This window comes from Tauraco erythrolophus, chromosome 7 (genome assembly GCF_009769465.1).
Source record: "Tauraco erythrolophus isolate bTauEry1 chromosome 7, bTauEry1.pri, whole genome shotgun sequence".
NCBI lineage: Eukaryota > Metazoa > Chordata > Aves > Musophagiformes > Musophagidae > Tauraco > Tauraco erythrolophus.
In genome coordinates this window covers 27,842,063-27,861,078 of record NC_141471.1, presented here as the reverse complement: position 1 = coordinate 27,861,078, position 19,016 = coordinate 27,842,063, and the positions used below count along the sequence as shown (strand labels likewise).

The following is a 19,016-nucleotide window of genomic DNA, read 5'->3' as shown; positions in this document are numbered from 1 at the left end:
TGACTCAACTAAAACACTGGAGTTGAGCACTTAAAGCCCCCCCAAAACCTGAAGGGAAATTAAGTTGCGTTAGGGGTGCTGCTTCACAAAGTAAGCAACGAACATCGACCAAGGCCCTGCCTAGAGTCAAGGATCAATTTATTGAGTACTGCAGTCTCTCTGACTTCTTCCAGCTTACAGCCCTAATAAGAGCTGCAAACAGATGCCTCCCTTTACTCAGGGCTCAAAGCCTACAACTGCCTCCCAAAGGCAGGCGACTGTCGCATTTGATAAAAAAAAAAAAAAAAGGAAAGGAAAGATAACTCTCTTTCTGAAACCCAATCCAGAAGAGGAAGAGATGACAGTGGTGCACTTCATATAAAAGACAAGTGGTTATAACACTCATCCACTACGTGGGAGTTAAAACTCTATTACCTTTAAGTCAAAGAATCTCTTTTAAAATCTGATAGCTCCTTATCTATTTCATTTTCACAAGTCTTTCAGCACAGCTCAAATCTCAAAGCTGCCCTCAGTGTCAAAAGGGAATAGTCTAAATATTAAGCTACATAGTTGTATTTGCCATTGTGTTCTTTCCAATGCTGGGACCTGCAAATTCTTTCTGTATAGACAGTTCTTTTGGTTTCATGTTCAACAGAAAGAGTGGAAGAACACACATTGTAAACTACAACATAATGTTAGGGCAGACGCTCTCCTAGAAAATGATGGAGGAAGGTCTGAGTCCCCTTCTTAGGCACATGTTCCAAAGGTGGCTATCCTTTCTGCAAGCTCTTTTACTAACTGCATGGATAAGCCAAAGTTTTTTGTAAAATTTGACTATAGGTTCACAACACACTTGAAAAACCTGCCAGCCTCCATGAGATGATGTTCATGCACTCCAAGATCAGTAAGGAAGAAACCCCATTAAGCGATAGCAAAGGTTTTCTGAGCATCTCCTTGATCAGCTTATAGACTTGTGATGGGATCACACAAAGGAGGCTCTTTGACTAGTAATTAATCTCAAGAACTGCTTACAACTGAAGGCACTACACTCTCATGAAGTTGATACCATTTGTTAGAAACTGTCACCCAAAAAAGAAGAATTATTTTTTAGCTATACATCAAAAGTACTTAAAGTTAGGAACTTTGTCATTTGCTTTTTTTATCAAAGTAGCTTTGCATTGCTTTAAAAACTACCAGATATTGAAACTGCTTCCAGCAAAGCATCAGTTCATGGTTTTCGTATGAGATCTACCTGAAGAAGACATTTTCTGCCACAATTCTTGTAACTGGATGAAGAGATCAAAACCAGCCTGAACACGTTCTTCTGTGATCTGATCTAGGTGGTCCTGCTCAGGCAGGGGGATTGGACTAGATGATCCTTTGAGGTCCCTTCCAATCCCTAACATTCTGTGATTCTGTGATCATCCCACTAGAACTTAGTACAACTAGACAGCAGACTACACGTTCAGCACACTGTTTTAGGCTCCTTGCAGAAGAGACTCAAATTCCCAGGGCTGGCTGCTTCGGGAAACAGTCAGAGCATAAAGTAAAGGCCAGGACACCTCACAATTGTTAGATTTTGGGTTTTCATCACAGTTAGTTTGCTGTAGCTCCCTTTGTTTGGTTTATTCTCTTCTAGTGATGAGCTGTTGAATCTTACTCTTGCTGCAGACTGTAGACAAAGCTATACATTTTTCCTGAGCCATGATGTGAAATTAAGAAATGTTTTTGTAGTGCAGATCAGTGCATCAGTAAGGTGAGACTGTAAAATAGGTAAAAACACTGCTAAGTCACTGAAGTGGTTCTTCAGACATGTTCACATTAAACTTCCACATTGCTGTGATACCACAGGGGGAGGGAAAAAAAAAAAAAAGATCACTTGAAAACCCTCTATTCCGTAATGTGGATGTTGTTAACATCTTACTTAAAAAATACCCAACAATCTCATTGCTGGGCTTTTAGCAGAGGTGGCAAGTGCACTGGCAACTCATGCAGAAGCTTCCTCTCAGCTTTTAATGGCCATAATTATGCTCTCATCTTTAACAAAAACTCCCTTAAGTCATCTCAATTTGACAAGCTTTTTAACATTAAAGGCCATCTTATTTTGCTGTATTACATCACTCCAGTTTTGTGCACTTCAAACTTTCCCATTCACATTTGCTTCTTTTGAGTTTACTTGCTGCCACACTCTCATGAGAAAAGGAAGCACTGACTGTTAGTTTTGCAGCTCTCCTGATGCCCACTCTGCTTGGCACTTCCAAATGTGGTGTAAGAGCAGAAAAATTAGTACCTGTGTGCTTCCTCAGGTCACTGCCATCACCGTGTCTGTCCAGTTGTTCTGTTATCAGAGCATGCTGATACCTTATTTTCTACGCCCTATGTGCCAACCAAAATGTGCAGAAAACACGCAAGTCATCTGCCAATCTTGTACAGTACAGTTTGCACAGAATCATACAGTATAGTTTGGTTTGATACCCCATTATGTGCCATCAGGAATTCTTGCACACAAGCTCAGTGAACCAAATCAGAGCCAATGGTGTAACTCTTGAAAATCTGTGATCAGTACTACTAAGCTAATGTACTGATCAGGTTCATGACAGCAGCATGACAAAGGGCTCCACAATGTCAGGGAGTCCCAAAAATATCTTATTTCTGATGGTAGCACTGATGTCTGCACCGAATATATGGATATGGATATTAGCAGAAGCAGCTGATTCAAAGTAAGATATTTTAAATGTAATTTATTCTACAATTGTATTTTTTTCACTTTAGAAACTTAATCAAATCTGAATTCTAAAAGGAGGATGAGGGGCGGTCCTCTTTTTCCTCTGCTGGTGTTTTTTTCAGATAGTGAGAAAAAAGATAAAATTTTGACCTTCATTTTCAGAGTAAAGTAATCCAAGCCAGTCATTAAAAGACAACTGTTATTCAGCAGGTCACCAAGTGATGCTGTATCTTGGAATTCCAGTGCTAATAAAAGACAAAGAATTTGATCTAGTATTTCATTACTATAGTACAGCTTTTGTTTAAAAGAGAACAAAAAATACCTTACACCAGAGAGAAGTAATGCCCTTAACAGACATTTTTGCTACACCCTCCTGGCAGGTTTACCATGCACTGCAAAAATTCTTGCAGCTAACGCAAGCCTCACACACCTGGGAGCATTATGTTTATCAATAAGACTTACAGGTTAAGACAAAAATTTCTCTTTCAAAGCTTTTTGATGAATTATCACTACAACATTTTATTAGTCAAGTATCTGCATACACTAATAAGCTTGTTCTTTTCATTCTTACTTTTCTAGGTGTACAAGTGTATATTCTAAATGAGGTGGCAGCAGATCCACCTATAAGTTTGTCCAGTGAAGCAGATACTCCACACAACATGGCCTAGAGAAGATGCCTCCTCTCCTCTCAGGCGTCAGCCACAGTTTTAAGGAAAACTGCAATGGAACATATGGCACATTTTGATTTTATTGTCTCACACAATAAAGAAGTGAGCTATCAAAAGCAAAGAGTGAGATCAGATAGAAAGATCTGTGGAGAGAACAAGAACAACCAGCGAATGAACAGTATTTACATAGAGCCTCTATGGATATGAAGCTATATGTATCACACATTATCTACTCACTACAAGCAAAAAAACACAATCAAAAAAATCCACAGATAATGCTGTAACAAAATTAACTCAGTAGAAAAAAAGCACCACAGTCAATTCTTCAGTCTTTTGAGTGATGAATATGTTCTATGTAAAACAATGACAAAAATTCCAAAACTGACAATTAAAATAGAAGCCTCTTTTTTTTTCTTTTCTATTTCTTAATGTAATGCAAAATGCCAAGTATGTAGCCCCAGAAAACAATAAAAGTGACGATGAAAAAGGAAGTTATGTTCTAGGCCATCAGCAAAACTAACTGCAGCCTGGGAAGTGTCCAGAATTAATACAGGGGTGGGAGGGAAAAGAAGACAACCAGAAACTACATTTAAAAAAAAAAAAAAAAAATCTATGAGACAGACGACAACGCTCCAATAACATCAGGAAGTCAAGTGGGGCAAAACGGTGAAGAAAGGGTTCACTTGCACATTTTGGATGATGCTACGCTGTGGGCCCACAGCAGTGGTAAGCAGTTAGCTCTTAAAAGGTCACAAACCCGCCTCACAAGCCTTCGAGTCCCACACGCTACAAACGCAGCGCTACTCGGTACCAGCTCTACTGGGTTACGAAAGCCGGGGCAGGACCCAGCCAGGGCAGGGTGCTGACGAGGCTCCGGCTCAGCCTGTGCTCCCCACCATCGCCTGGCTGGGGTAGGAGACCCCCACCACTCTGCCACCACTCCAGCCAAGCCCCCGTGGTTCTCATCACTGTGCTGCTGGAAGCTAAATCCAGCTTTCTCAAGCTCAGAAACGTGTGGTTCCTAACGGCATGGATTAACTACAGGGGTTCTCCAGGGCTTAGAGACACAAGTAACCCTCTGGACTAGAAAAATAAAATAAATAACAGAAATCATATATGGGCACAAGAGGCTTGCTTTAACAGATCCACTTTTAAGTCAAAGGAGTGAAGAATAATTTACTTTATACTACTCGCTGCCTTTCAGTTTTAATCCCTTCATTCAAAGTGCTAGTCAAAAAATTTCCCACTAATATCTCACGTTTTATAAATCGCTGTTGGTCATCTTCAGCCATACACACAGGCCTCTCTTCTGGGAGATCTTGAGCTTTACAAAATCAGCAAAATGCCTCTCCATCATTATCGGAAGGATTTAATTTACCATGAGAGTTGTAGAACACTGGAACAGGTTGCCCAGAGAGGTGGTGGATGCTCCATCCCTGGAGACGTTCAAGGCCCGGTTGGATGAGGCCCTGAGCAACCTGATCTAGTTGGAGATATCCCTGTTCCTTGCAGGGGGGTTGGACTAGATGACCTTTGAAGGTCCCTTCCAGCCCTAACGATTCTATGATTCTATGATTCTATGAATAGATAAACTAGACAATGTTAGCAGCTCAGTACATTTTACAAAATTAGTAACTTTAAGATTGCACTGAAGGTGCACAGCACAGTGTGAAACTATTCACCAGTTTGGCCAGAGCTTTTGAGTATCAGCCTCAACCAAGTGCTCAGCTCATGTCTCATGTTCCCGTTCCAACCAGAGCACACCCAGCTGCAGGACAGCAATGGCCATACAGACTTCGGCTACCGCTACATGCAGAATGTCAATGGGCTTTGCCTCTGCTGCATATGAACACTACCCTTCAACAGCTTTATTTTTGTACAGGTTGGTTTTAATTTCTCCTCTTAATCCTGAATATTTAACTAATAATATCTTTAATGTTTAAATTAATGTTTAAACATTTCCCTCAAAATTTTTGCATTGTTAAACGTTACTTTTAAGGTTAGGTCAATCTGCTCATGCTACAATACAACAAAATATGTCCAAAGAACTCCTTAAAATCCTTTCTTAGATAGCTGTTTTGATTGACAGTGGTGGGTCTAGGTTCTCATTAACAGGAACATTAAAAGGCTACTATCAATCCTTAAACTAAACTTTACCTGTAAGTACATAAGAATGCAAGTTGTATTCAATGAGTTCTTGTTAAAATATTTTTATATATCTTTAAACAACGTTAACCTTTACAATCAGGGAGAACCTACTGGAGCTGCTGCATCACCTTTGGATTTGCAAAACCACGCACTCTTACAATTTGATAAGTAATGTAAGAGGTCACTTACTATATTTTACAGATAAGAAAATCAAAAGAATTCATCATGGACGCAATTTAGCTGCTTCCTTTGCCAAAGTTCGCTATCAGGAAAACAATTTTTTTCTGATTTAAAGGAAGCCACGGAACCACAGAACAGCTGAGGCGGGAAGGGACCTATGGAGGTCATATGGTTCAACCCCCCTGCTCAAGCAGAGCCACCCAGAACTGGTTGCCCAGGACCATGTCCAGATGGCTTTTGTGTATCTCCAAGGATGGAGTCTCCAAAACCTCTCTGGGCAACCTTTGCCAGTGCTCAGTCATCCTCACGGGGAAAAAAAGTGTTTCCTGACATTCAGAGAGAACCTCCTGTGTTTCAGTTTGTGCCTATTGCCTCTGGTTCTGTCACTGGGCACCACTGAAAAGAGCCTGGCTCTGTCTTCTTTGCACGCTCCCTTCAGGTATTTATATACATCAACAAGATCCTCCCTGAGCCTTCTCTTCTCCAGGCTAAACAGACCCAGCTCCCTCAGCCTTTCCTCACAGCAGAGGTGCTCCAGACTCTTCATTTTCATGGGCCTTCATTGGACGCTCTCCAGCCTCTTGCCTGGGGAGCCCAGGACAGGACCCAGCACTCCAGGAGAGCCCACACCAACAATGAGCAGAGGGGCAGGATCACCTCCCTCAGACTGCTTGGCAACACTCCTCCTAGTGCAGCCCAGGATACCGTTAGCCTTCCTTGCCACAAGGGCACATCACTGCCTCATGTTCAACATGGTGTCCACCAGGATCCCAGATCCTCTTCTGCAAAGCAACTTTCCAGCTGGGTGGCCCCCAGCACACTGGTGCATGGGGCTTTTCCTCCCCAGGTGCAGGACTTTGTACTTCTCCCTGTTGAGCTTCTTAAGGTTCCTGTCTGCCCACTTCTCTGTTCTGCTGGTTTTCAATCCATCTCACTGACTGCTCATCCAGCTCCTAGTTCGCCAGCTTACATCAACAGCCCTTCTGAAGTGAATGTAGACAAGATCCATTGCTCTCCCCTCATCTATGAAGCTAGTCATTTCATTGTCGAAGGTAATGAGGTTGGTCAAGCATAACTTCCCCTTTTTAGTGGTCACAACTTACTGGTAATGACTGTGCCATGCACTTAAGAGTAAACCACAGTAAGTCTTAGCAGCTTTTCTGGATCTACAGATGTTAAGATTGGAAATTGCTTCACTGGCCATACAAAGAGAAAATGAAAAAAGAAAAAAAAAAGAAAGAAAAAACTCCTCTGTCTAACAGTATTTCCCTCCCCCCATCTTAAATATCAACATGAAAGAAATGTGTAAAATATCAAAGTGGTAGTGTTTGGTCAACCTATCAGATTAACAGAGGGGAGAGAAAACTGAGCAACTACTTCAGAGAAAAAGGCTGAGCAAAGAGGAACAAAGAGCTACGTGGTCTGGTAGACTCACACTCCCAGACACCATACTGAAACGTTCGTGTTTGCATTAGTGCACTTTGCCACACTTGTAAATTACTAGCTTTTTCAAGAGTGCTCTAAATCTCTAGATTCACAAGTTGGCTCCGGTTTGCCTTTGTGAAAAAACAGAGTATTAAATATTTGAGTATTCTGTTTAAGCATTCTGTGCACAATGATATCTACTGGACAATTACCCAAGTCAACATTAATGAACAGGTATCTTTGGGCTTCTAAGAAGGCACAGCTAACAGCCAAATATTTAAATATGTCAGAATCTACATACCTAAAGAATCTAAATATGTCAGAGTCCATATTAAAAATGAATGCAAGCTTATAAAAGCATAAAGATGATTACAAGCTAGATGAAACCTTAGGATTTTTATTTTTTTATGATAAAGGCCATGATCTAGAGGAATTAGACAAGAGTTTGATAGCATGACTTTTTAAAGCCTCTACAGCTTATTGTTTTAAAACAACTAATGTGAACAGTAAATTTGAAATACAGGTATTTTATCACATAAAAGGCACTAGGTCTACATGCAACACAGCCTGAATATTAAAAGGTATCCTTTCAATGTTAACCAGCATCTTATGCCCTTGAGATTACGCATTGAATACTGAGGCAGATGGAAACCGCAGAGAGGAACATAAAAACTTACAGATGTGCACAAAGAAGCGCAGCTACGTGTGTAATAACGCAACGCAAACGAGTCTCAGATAAATTCTGCATTCACACCTTCCACTGACTTTATCATATGGAAATATCTGAGCGATCTGACAAGTCTCTTGAATTAACTCTAGTGAGTAAAATGAGCTTCTGCTCTCACTAGAGTACTTTCTATACAAAAAAGGACACCACAGAATAACAGCTGTCAGTTTGTACCATTTAACTACAGGACTGTCAGGTACTCTTTTCCAATAGATTATTTGTGGCCTGCAAGTTCAACAGCGCTGAAGGAAATTCCAACTCTTAACAGAATTAATAGACACTGTCAGACAATACAGTAGTCTACTAGAAGCATAGGAAAAGAGATGGAAATTGTCTGTGTCATTGCCTGCTATCGCAATTCTTTAATCTTAGTTGGAAAACACGCAATTCCACCTTAAAAACAGAACACTGCCCTTTAGCCTTCAAGTACTTTTTCCTTACCAATATACCGGAGATTCAATTATGCTTTTTTTTCAGGCTTTGTCACCCATCACTGAGCAAGACAAATTTCTTAAACCCCCTGCTTTATGACAGAATTAACCAAGAAGAAGACAGACTAAGAGCAGCAAATTGCCGCAGCTTTTCCTGCAAACTCACTCACCTTAAGCAGAATCCACCAGACATGTTCCAGATAAAGTCTCCTTAGCAAGTTATAAAATGACACTCACAATTCCCTACTGCTACCAAAATATTTTGCTTTGTAAGACTGCCATTTCCCTTCCTCTCAGCTGCATCGCGCTGCGGGTTACTGCTGTCATTCTGTGCAAGCAAGTCACAGAGTGGCTTTCTCCTTAGCTATCATTCCCTACAAATGAGTCACTAGTTTACCATGAAACTTCTTAGCTTGTAATTCCATCCCCACTACCCAAGTCCTCCCAGTCACATGTATTTTACTGTAATCCTATGCAATAAGGCTTCCCCACTTTCCATCAAAAACAAGGGTCATTAGCGTGGCTCCAGCTTTCTGAGACAGCACTGCTGAAATTTTTAACAAGGTCTTCTATCTTATCAAAGGCAGACACTAACTTAGCCTGACATGTGCTACTTCTCATAAATCCACTTACATGTATTCCACTTTTCCATTTGCCTCCCTGCCTTTGATTCTTTTTAAAGTTTTTTTTCTATTGCTTTGCTAAAGAAAAAAAAAAAAAAAAAAAATCGAGCTGCCAGAACCACCTTTTCTCTACTTTCTGAAAAATAGCTGCTGCATTTGTTCTTCTGTAGTTAAATACCATTTCTATTTTGATAGTGTTCTGTTTGTTTTGAAATGTTTGCTATACCACTTTCTAAAACACTTCTTTCACCCAGCCCCCTACAAACCTGAGCACTAGGAACTTCTAGGTTTCATCTTCATTTCACTATAAGAATTTCCACTGTATGAGTTTTCAACTGTATACATTTATTTCACTCTTAATCCCAATTCCATGTTCGACATGACCAATCACATAAAAAATGAGGGCAAAATATTAATAAACTGGGGATGATAGCTCTGATCATAACGTCATGCTCATTACACCCAACTTCCCTTCTTGTTTCATTTTTAACGGATAAATAGCTTTTTACTACTTGGATTATTTTCCTTTACAAGGTCAAACTCAGCTTCATGTCTGGCAACACCTTATTCACACTAAAATTCCTGAACTCTAGGACACTTTCCATTTTTTGAACCACCACTTTTGCCACTCCTTCCAAGTTAGATTCTGATATTCTTTCTCGCTGGCTTTTCTTCTGATTAGGTCTGTAATTATTCTGCTCATGTATTCTGTATTTTCTTGGGATGCAAATCCTACACACTTTTTCTAATTCTGAATCAAAGAGGTTCCAAGAATCTAACCATTTGCTCCCTTAGCTCTTTGGTTCTATTAATTCCAAACCATTTCCCCACAGTTTCTCAGTCTGCGTTTTTGAAGTTCAAAACCTTTAATTGGAAATCCCTTTCAATCTAAACCACATAAAATTCTGATGCAACTTATTCAATCCAAACTCGGCTTCTACAAATGGCTCTTCTAGAAAGTCCTCAATGCTTATAAAACCCAGTTTAAAGCAACATTATTGAGGCAGGCAAATAAAGTTATTTCATCTACTGCATTCTAATAATTCCATGTATAATTCATATGAGAAAACTCTTTTCTATCTGAAATTACTGTATGTGAAAGACTCATCCAGTGAAAGTATACAATTCCAACTCAATAATACACTCCACGTACACGATGACCACACAGAACACCCCTACCATTTAATAATCAACATAGCAACTTGTTCTGGAATGCTTTATCCCTCCACCTGGAATACTGTGTTCAGCTCTGGAGCCCCCAGCACAAGAAGGACATGGAGCTGTTGGAGAGGGTCCAGAGGAGGGCGACGAAGATGATCTGAGGGCTGGAGCACCTCTGCTATGAAGACAGGCTGAGACAGTTGGGGCTCTTCAGCCCGGACAAGAGAAGGCTCCGGGGTGATCTTATTGCAGCATTCCAGTACTTAAAGGGAGCCTACAGGAAAGCTGGGGAGGGACTTTTTACAAGGGGTGTAGTGATAGGACAAGGGGTAATGGCTTTAAACTGAAAGACAGCAGATTTAGATTAGACATATAAGGAAGAAATTTTTCACTCAGAGGGTGGTGAGGCACTGGAACAGGTTGCCCAGAGAAGTTGTGGATGCCTCATCCCTGGAAGTGTTCAAGACCAGGTTGGATGAGGCTTTGGGCAGCCTGGTGTAGTGGAGGGTTTCCCTGACCATGGCAGGGGGTTGGAACTAGATGATCTTTGAGGTCCCTTCCAACCCTAACCATTCTATGATTCTATGATTCACTGTTGTTCTTTATTCAAGAGCATCCAGCATTTGAATGCTTAATATTTACTCTCGTTCCTTTCCCTGACAAATAAATATATAAAAGGTTCTGTCTTTCGTAAGAAGATCTTTCATAACAAATGTAACTGAAATAAAAGACCAGATCCCAGAAACGCTCTATATATCCTACCACCAGAAAAAAACACCTAGGTTTGCATCAACTTTTACAAATAATAAAAGTTAGTATCACAATCCTTGCAGTACAACACATTTTATTAGTGCTTAAGTCTGTAGAATTTCCCATTCTTCACAATACTTGAAAAAAACATAAGGTCATTTTATGCAGCAGTATACATGTTTTAAGCTAGCAAGCAATAGCTCAGTCAAACTACTTCATAAGTTGAGATTAATGGAGCTAATAACCAACTTGCTGCCCATTTTACAGAATTCAAATACCAGCATAAAAGTTCAGTGATTTATTCAACATTATAGGAGACAGAGCCTAAGCCTACTTAATAACTAGTTTCACGTTTTAGCCAAAACTACCATCCACTCCTAACGTTGTACACAAAGCATGGACACAGGAGCTAGAGCAGAGAATCAAATTTAAGGAAAGGAAAACTCTCCAGATTCAGTGATTTCAGAAGGAAGCTACTCACCTTTATCTGTAAGGTTTCCTAATTAACCCATTCAAAATTGGATGAATTTCTTAGATTCTGTAATAATTTTAAATCTAATATAGGTTCAGGATCTTTCTGCAAGTTCTGTCTTCCACATGTGCCTTCAACAACTGTCCTAACACCCACTGGGACTACTTTATTTATAGAATCATGGGCTCACTGAGGTTGGAAGGAAGATCTGGAGGTCACCCATATCCAACTCCATATTGATTTAAGTAAAATATGAATAGAAGCATCAGCAAGTTTGGAGCCAGAGACCGCACAGTGCTTGTGGATGGGTAACCTTCGCTTATGACTTCTATGATTCAAAGTAGTTCATCAACATTTTAACAACAACAGGTAAATACCAAACTAAGCATTGAATCAGGCAAAGAAATACTTTTCTTTTCCAACACTAAAACTTGAAAATGTTTCCAGCAGACTTTATCTTGATGCTTACCACATAAAGAATAGTAATATTTTAGAGAGAAAAAAATTCCAAAGTAATTACAGATTGTTTCAGATTCTTTCTTCACTGCTGTTTACATTCCTGAATACATTTTAGTGAAAGAAATGAGGAATGACTGGAAGAAAGACTTGCTCCTTGAACTGATTTTTAATAAGAAAAATCACCATCTAGTTCAGAGAAATTTCAAAACAAATGTTAAATACAAATGTCATTTACATTTTACACTCAACTACAGTCACAGCACTTCTTGTAAAACCTCTTCAAAGGCTCACTTAGAGATGCAGAGGGAAGCACAAATTCTGATTCCTGAAGACCATCTGAACAAAACATGACCTGGAAAACTGAAGTGTTGTAGGGTGTAAGATTCAGTCACACCGCACAATGGAAGAGAGGAAGAACCTATGAGGCACAGGCATCAGTGATCATGCTCCCTTCGTATGGAATTAGCTGAAGCACAGAGAACCATTTGCTATCTCCCTTCCATTCCCGTTACCTAGCATTCTCTTACCTACTCCAAAACTCATGAGAGGTCTGCAGAGAAGTCCCTTCACATCCGCTGCATCCTAAGGAAGCTTAATGGAACCCTGAAGACTGACACAACAGCTTGGGCTGAAACCCCTCACTGCACCACAAGTTACCTCCTGTCTGCCATACAGTTTGATCATGCACTACCCAATCCTCTCAAACTCCTTAGCTGGGTAGGGCCAAGTCAGAAGACTAGAAGGTTGCAGAAGGAGGCTCAGCAGGAGGTACCAATTGCTGCTAACAGTTTAAAATGGTTTAAGGTGTACCTGGTGCTAGAAATAGAGCACTAACTGAAGGTGGAGCCATCAGCTATCAAGATATTCGGACTTGTGAGAGAGGAGAAGAGGTGAACATTACTCATCCATCCTAATTTTATCCAGAACTGAGGAGTATGGCTCAAAAAGGACGATGATATGGACAATCAATACATTTCCATTTGCTAGAATGTGGAAAGCCAAGACCTAATGAAATTTGCACTACTGGTAAACCTTGTCCAATTAGCCCGTAATGTTTGGGAAGCAGCTTATAACCCAATGCTCAGGAAACCCTGCAAAACTCAACAAAAGGCCAATAAATCACAGAGTTTCTGCTTTTTTGAATTGAAAAGTATCCCTGGCAAAATCGAGGGTGTTGGGTTTTTTTTTTTTTTCTCCTCTTCACATTTACTTGGAGAGTTTCAGTTCTATCCTTGAGCAGAAACACAATACCTCAACAGAAGAACGGGACAGTGCTGATGAAGGCCTCTGTATCACTATACAAACACTCGTGTCAACTGCTATATCAACATGCACATCCCTTGTTCAGAACACACTCATGCCCACTCCCACTACCAGCACCAACTCTTGGGTCCTTTCAGGCTATTTTTTATTGAACAACACCAAGCTGAATTAAGCTCCCACAGATACGCACAACTGCTCGCATCAGCAATGCCATGCTCCGAATACCTAAAAACTCTCCAAGCCTGCAATGGCCCCTGGGCAGCCACCTACTCCTACAGGGAGTTTCAACAGAGACAAGATCAGCAAGCATATTCCATAATCCTAGAGCAGAGTAAATAGCCCATGGAGCATGGGATCTGTGATAGGGAAACTACAGACTGTAACGGAGTAGAATTTCCTGCATCCGTTGACTTGAGTCTTTCTCTTTGTAGTGAGTTTCTCAAAAACTGGGTCTTTTTCCTGCTTGGGAGATGAGCAGGATTCAATCTTTATCAGTTTGATGCATAAGATTTTATTTATTCATCCTTCTGCCTATACTTCACTACTTCTCACAGTTCAAAACATTTCCCCTAAAGGGACAGAAAGGCTTACCCTTGGTGGTAACTGAAATCTCTTTGCCCTTTAGTCTCAGCACTCTTACACGTCTACCTGAAAAATCCCTTGGAAAAATAGTTCAAAGATGTTTAGATAAACTCGTTGAGACCTTCAGGTAACAACTTTATGGCCATGGTGACCCATTCATTTTACAGGTTACACATTCAAATGCCAACTTTGTTAATTATTTCGGAGCTCACCCGTAGGAGGAGAGTGGAGGTACGGTACTATGAAATCAGCACTAAACATCTAGAGTTTGGGTTGGATTTTTCACACCACTATCTAGCAGAGTAGTTAAGTATAAATCGCTTCATTTTAATAGAGACCAATGAGTTTTCAACAGTTCAGAAAAATACTCCTACACTGCTTTATATTTTCCTCTCAGTTTCGCTATGCATGAGATGACGTTCAGGAAAGCATTCACAAAACCAGTTATGCCCACTAACACACAAAATTGCCTAGAACAGAAAAATTCTTAAATTGTTGCTGCCTGTACAGCCAACAGGCGTCATCTCCACGTAACGGGTGGGTACAGGGAGCGATCGGTAAGTTCATCCGCTAGCACTGTGTGAGGGGACAGAACACAAGTCTCCGCACTGCTCACTGGCACCTACCTGCTGGGCTGAAAATGCTTGCCAGGGCTGGTTCACGACCTCCTAGCAGCGTGCCGAATGGGCAGCGCTGTCAGAGAGGCAGCGCAGGAGCCCAGAATCTCACAAGCCTCCGAGGACCCACCAGGGGATTCTCCAGCTGCCCTTCCCGGGTCCCTGCCCATGGCAGCATGGAGAGGCAGCAACCCAATGGTGCCAGCAGCCCACCTGGGCTTACGCTGCTTGACACTGCCAAGGGAATTACAGAGCGCCGCGGAGAAAAGGGAGGAAGGCTTGAGAGGCAGCTTTTAATTTTCCACAACTTTCGCTGCACTCTTCCTCCTAGTGCCAGCCTTCCACGTGGTCTCACTTCTGCTTCCCCACAGGACTAGCAGATTGCACACACTGGAGGCACCCGAGACAAAAACCAATCACACAGGGGTCTCCCAAACCTCCCAATCCCTCCTACGCTGTTCTCTCCCAATGCAGCTTTTATTCTGTTTTCTTCCTATCTACAATGAAGATGCTAAAATAATTCAAGCAACAATTCTTTTATTTCCATAAGCTTGTTACGAGTGCTTTATGCTTAAAACCATGACAAATGTACTCTTCCATTATTTACACAATGACTTTAAGAGCATTTTCCTGATGGACTGTTATTATTACTTTGCAATATGTAGTCTGAAATGAACATAGCATGAAAAACTTGAGAAGAAAACAAAAAAAATATAACTAAATAATTGAGAGAATACTCTTATAGCACTCAGCATGATTCGGACAGACAACAGCAATATACTGGAGTAAAGATGTCACTGTTAGCTCTTTCAAAACAGAAACAGCAGAAAAATCCAACCCTCTCAAGAATAAAATCAGTGGAGTCACTTTCTGGATTCTTATCTGTTGGAACCATAACAAATATGATAAAACAAACCTCTGCACATAATTGGTAGATCTTTCAGAAGAGAGAACATCATCTTGTCTGTCAGTACAGCCTGAGAGGGAAGGCAGTGTAGGGGACAACTTCCATAATCCTTTGCAATAAAAGTTTTCTCTACTTCATTTCCAAAAAAAATTTAAACAAAGCCAGCTAGTTTAATTATGGGAATAATCTAGAGGGAGCACAAACACTCTTAGAATTTCTGGTCTATGACACAAGCCTGAATAAAATACTAACAAAACAAAATTTTAAAAAATCTATTATCTTGGCTTGGAATATTATGTTTCAGTGTAAAAAATGCTCTTTTCAAAGCATGAAGAACACAAGGCTGTTTCCCTCCCTCCACCCCCCAATTACCAGATGTGAAAACCTGTTTGCTTCATTCAGAAGAAAATTTCCTAATACAAACATATATCTTACCCTAACTTAAACCACCGGTGGTGTAAATGCAGATATTTTGTAAATAACATTACTTCAGGTTTGATAGTGAAACTTCTGATTGTTGATTTAGTATTTTTCATTGTTAAACTTCCACAGTGAAAATACAGTCAATTTCAACTACATACTTTTAATCTTAAAAACGTTTAGATTTCAAGCACTCCATGATACATAGCTGTTTCAAGAGCCATTTCTGGAAAAATGACAATTTTTTGAATCATCCATTTAAGACCACATGCACTAAAAATGTGCACTTAACCCTGAAACTCAGCAGTGAAAAGCTGGTACAACAAAACACAACTATCCATTCCTTCTTGAACTGAAAGTACTCCAAACAACATTCTTCGCTGTGATTTCAAAGTACTTAAAATCAAACCAAAAAAGCTCTGCAAGAAACCCACCCTTCATTAGATATTTCAATCAACTGACTTCCGCCTTTCTGTAGCACTGAGATATACTAGATATACATATATTAATGTTTTAAAAAAGTAATGATGCACTAGAAAAGATGATACTAATTCAGACACAAAATATTAACAGTTCTCTAGCAGCGAGACAGAATCACATTGTTTTTCATGACACAGTGTTTAGCCGCAGGGACTTAAAAGAACATCTGATGACAGCTGAAGAAAACCATTTGAAGAAGCTGTGATTTCAAATGAAAAAACCCAAGCAGCACAAAGGCCACCAAATACCCGCTTCTACATTTCACCATGTGATTGCAGTTCAGTCATATAAGTCAAAACATGCATGTTAAAATGCAAACTTCACAAAACCAGCTGTCATTCTCAATTTCTGCTGGCTTAGTCAGCCATCAAGTAGTCTAGGAAATAACACAAGCTCATCAGAGGTCAGCATCCTTACTTCATTTCAGATTACACTCGCTGGCTGACTGTAATAAAAAGGTGTATCAAAAGATCCTCTGCAATCTTTTCAGAGCCCAGATCAGCTGTCAAAATCTACTTCAAATAAAGCTGCATTTGAAAACGAACCAAAGTGCAGAAAAAGAACAAAGGAAGTTTTACCTTTATTGGAGCACGGCTAAACTGTATTTTTCTGTTGGCTGGGATCTCATCTTCATCGGGCAATCCATTAATTTCAGAATATTCCATATCAGGTTCATAACAGTTATTTTCATCACTGTCATCCTGATCATCCTGTTCTGTACCTGTCTCTCCCCAGTCGGAATTATATCTCGATCGTACCCGATATACACTGTAGTCAGAGTGCATGTACACGTGGGAACTCTGAAAATTATCCATATCTTCCTGCACTTCTTTTTCACTTGCTTCATCATAATGGGACTCAGTAGCATCTGAAACAGCATCTGTGGCAAAATCACCACCTGCAGCTACATTTCTTGGTAGCTCTGCAGCTTCAGGTCTATCGAAGACACCCTCTGCATGTTCTGACCGTTCCTTTTGTTGCAACAAAACTTCTGTCTCTGTTTTTGACTTACTCCTAGCACAGCTGTCCAAAGATCTTTCACTGTCAAGCACATTGACCAAATCCTGTTGACCTGCTGCAGAGTTCTGAACAGAATCAGGACTTGCCTCTGTACTCTTGGTTATTTCTTCAGATGTTTTTGAACCTGCTGAAGTGCCTGTGGATATCTTCTGTCTCGGTGTTGAAGGTGCACTACTCTGCTGAGAGTTCTCAACAGACATCACACCTGTACTCTGTTTAGCTGGGGGAGACCATGGGCTGGCATCTTTCAAAGGACTGAAACCCTCAAGGTTTGCAACTGGGGAGGAGATATTTGTGACACTGGACGAGAGGTTTAGCGGATAGTGACCAGTTACAGAGTACTCTTCATTGTTTTCCGATTTTTCTACGACTACGTTGTGTGAGTCAGTGTTTTCAAAAACTGCGCTGAGCTGACTCACAGTTGGAGAGACAGTCTCTGTCCTTGGGCTAAGACTGTCCAGTGAATCAGTGCTGCCTCTGTGAGACTTAGAGCTGCACCACTCATCCGGAAGCTCATTGGAAACGATTTTCTCTTTCTTTGGGGAATAGCGATTGGAATGTCCCGTTCCATGAGCGTTTCGCTCAAACATCTTCCGAGTTTCAGTAAACTTGGAATAGGAAGGACCATCATGTATAGTATCAAATCTACTAATCCTTTCTGAGACAGATGATTCCAGTCTTACGATTGAACCATCCGCTTTTTCTACGAATTCTTTGGGCCTAATTCGTCTTTGAGGTGATGGAGGGCCACCCTTCCCCCTGGTTTTAGGGGTAACTCCAGCACTTTCAGTGGGCTCCATGCCCATCTGCATAAATAAGTTCTTAATCCTATTGACATTTGAGCCATATTTCCTTCCCCTGCTCTGTGAGGCCTCTCCTTCCTCTTTCGCTTTTAGGTCTCCATCTGATTTCGGTTTGTCAAAGGTGCTTTTCAGTGCCTGGAACTCCGTTCTGTAAGCATTCCTGTGAGGAGAGGCACTTCGGAGGGTTGATCTTTCTCCTGAAGACTCCGTTTTCATCATGTTTACTCCAGGAGTGCAAAACCAGCTTACATAGTTTTTGTGGTACCACTTTCAGTAGTCTGTCACAGCTGAGATTCTCCTGGAGGAGTGTTTTTGTCAGGGGGCACTGCCCTTCAGCGGGGCCATACTCAACACAAGATCTGGAGGCAAATATCTAAACACACACGGTCAATTCTGACAGAGCAGCGCAACCGAGGACTCTCAAGAACAGCAGCTGATGTAACCTGCAATAGAAATGAGGGTTTTCTGAATCATGTCAGGTACTTGTACTTCTTTAAGTCTAAGCCACAATTTCCATTTATCATTATCTGACGCATTTACAAAAAAAAAAATACAACCTAATGCTGCACAAACACGTGAAAACTTGTCATTACAAACTTCTTCAAATTGACCAGTGCATAATTCGCAATCTACAATATTATTCCACAGTGAGAGAACGGATTATCCCATCTAACTGTTCACAGAGTATATCATGCCACAAACACGCACGCAAAGGAAAAGCATGCGACAAGAAAAATAACACTACTTCTGTGTTATGGAACTTTTCTAAAAAATGCAATAAAAAAAGTATCCCAAAAGGAAACCTCTGAGTTACTTACATCTAACTATAAAGTAATTCATGCAAACATGATGGTTCTGCTTCCCTGAGGCATTGCAATACAATCCTTACTCTCTCAGAGAAACATAATGGTAGAAATACCATCAAACATAATTCACTTAGAAAGGCAAAATTAAACAGCAGCTCGAGGGAACAGGAAAAACTGCACCCAAAGTTAACATCCTCGGTCGACACGGTAAAGAAAGTGAAATCCAGTTAGAGAAAGTTGCCCCTTTGTCACGGGCAGCGGTTTTAGCACCTGGAAGAGGCTGGAGGTGCCTAAGGAGGAGCTGCAGAAACGAAGCCCGGGGCTGAATCCGCTCTCACCCCCCGGATCGGGGGGCTCGCAGGGGCCGCCG

At 40.8% G+C, this 19,016-nt stretch overlaps 1 protein-coding gene across 1 annotated transcript in view; it reads right to left on the bottom strand.

Moving 5' to 3' along the window:
* The window catches only part of PPP1R9A (protein phosphatase 1 regulatory subunit 9A), a 147,146-nt gene extending 129,087 nt beyond the window's left edge, over nt 1-18,059 (bottom strand). The window contains 1 exon segment of the mRNA XM_086614686.1: nt 16,596-18,059. Within this exon segment, the coding sequence (XP_086470812.1) occupies nt 16,596-18,059 (1,464 nt within the window).
* Nucleotides 18,060-19,016: the final 957 nt, after the last annotated feature.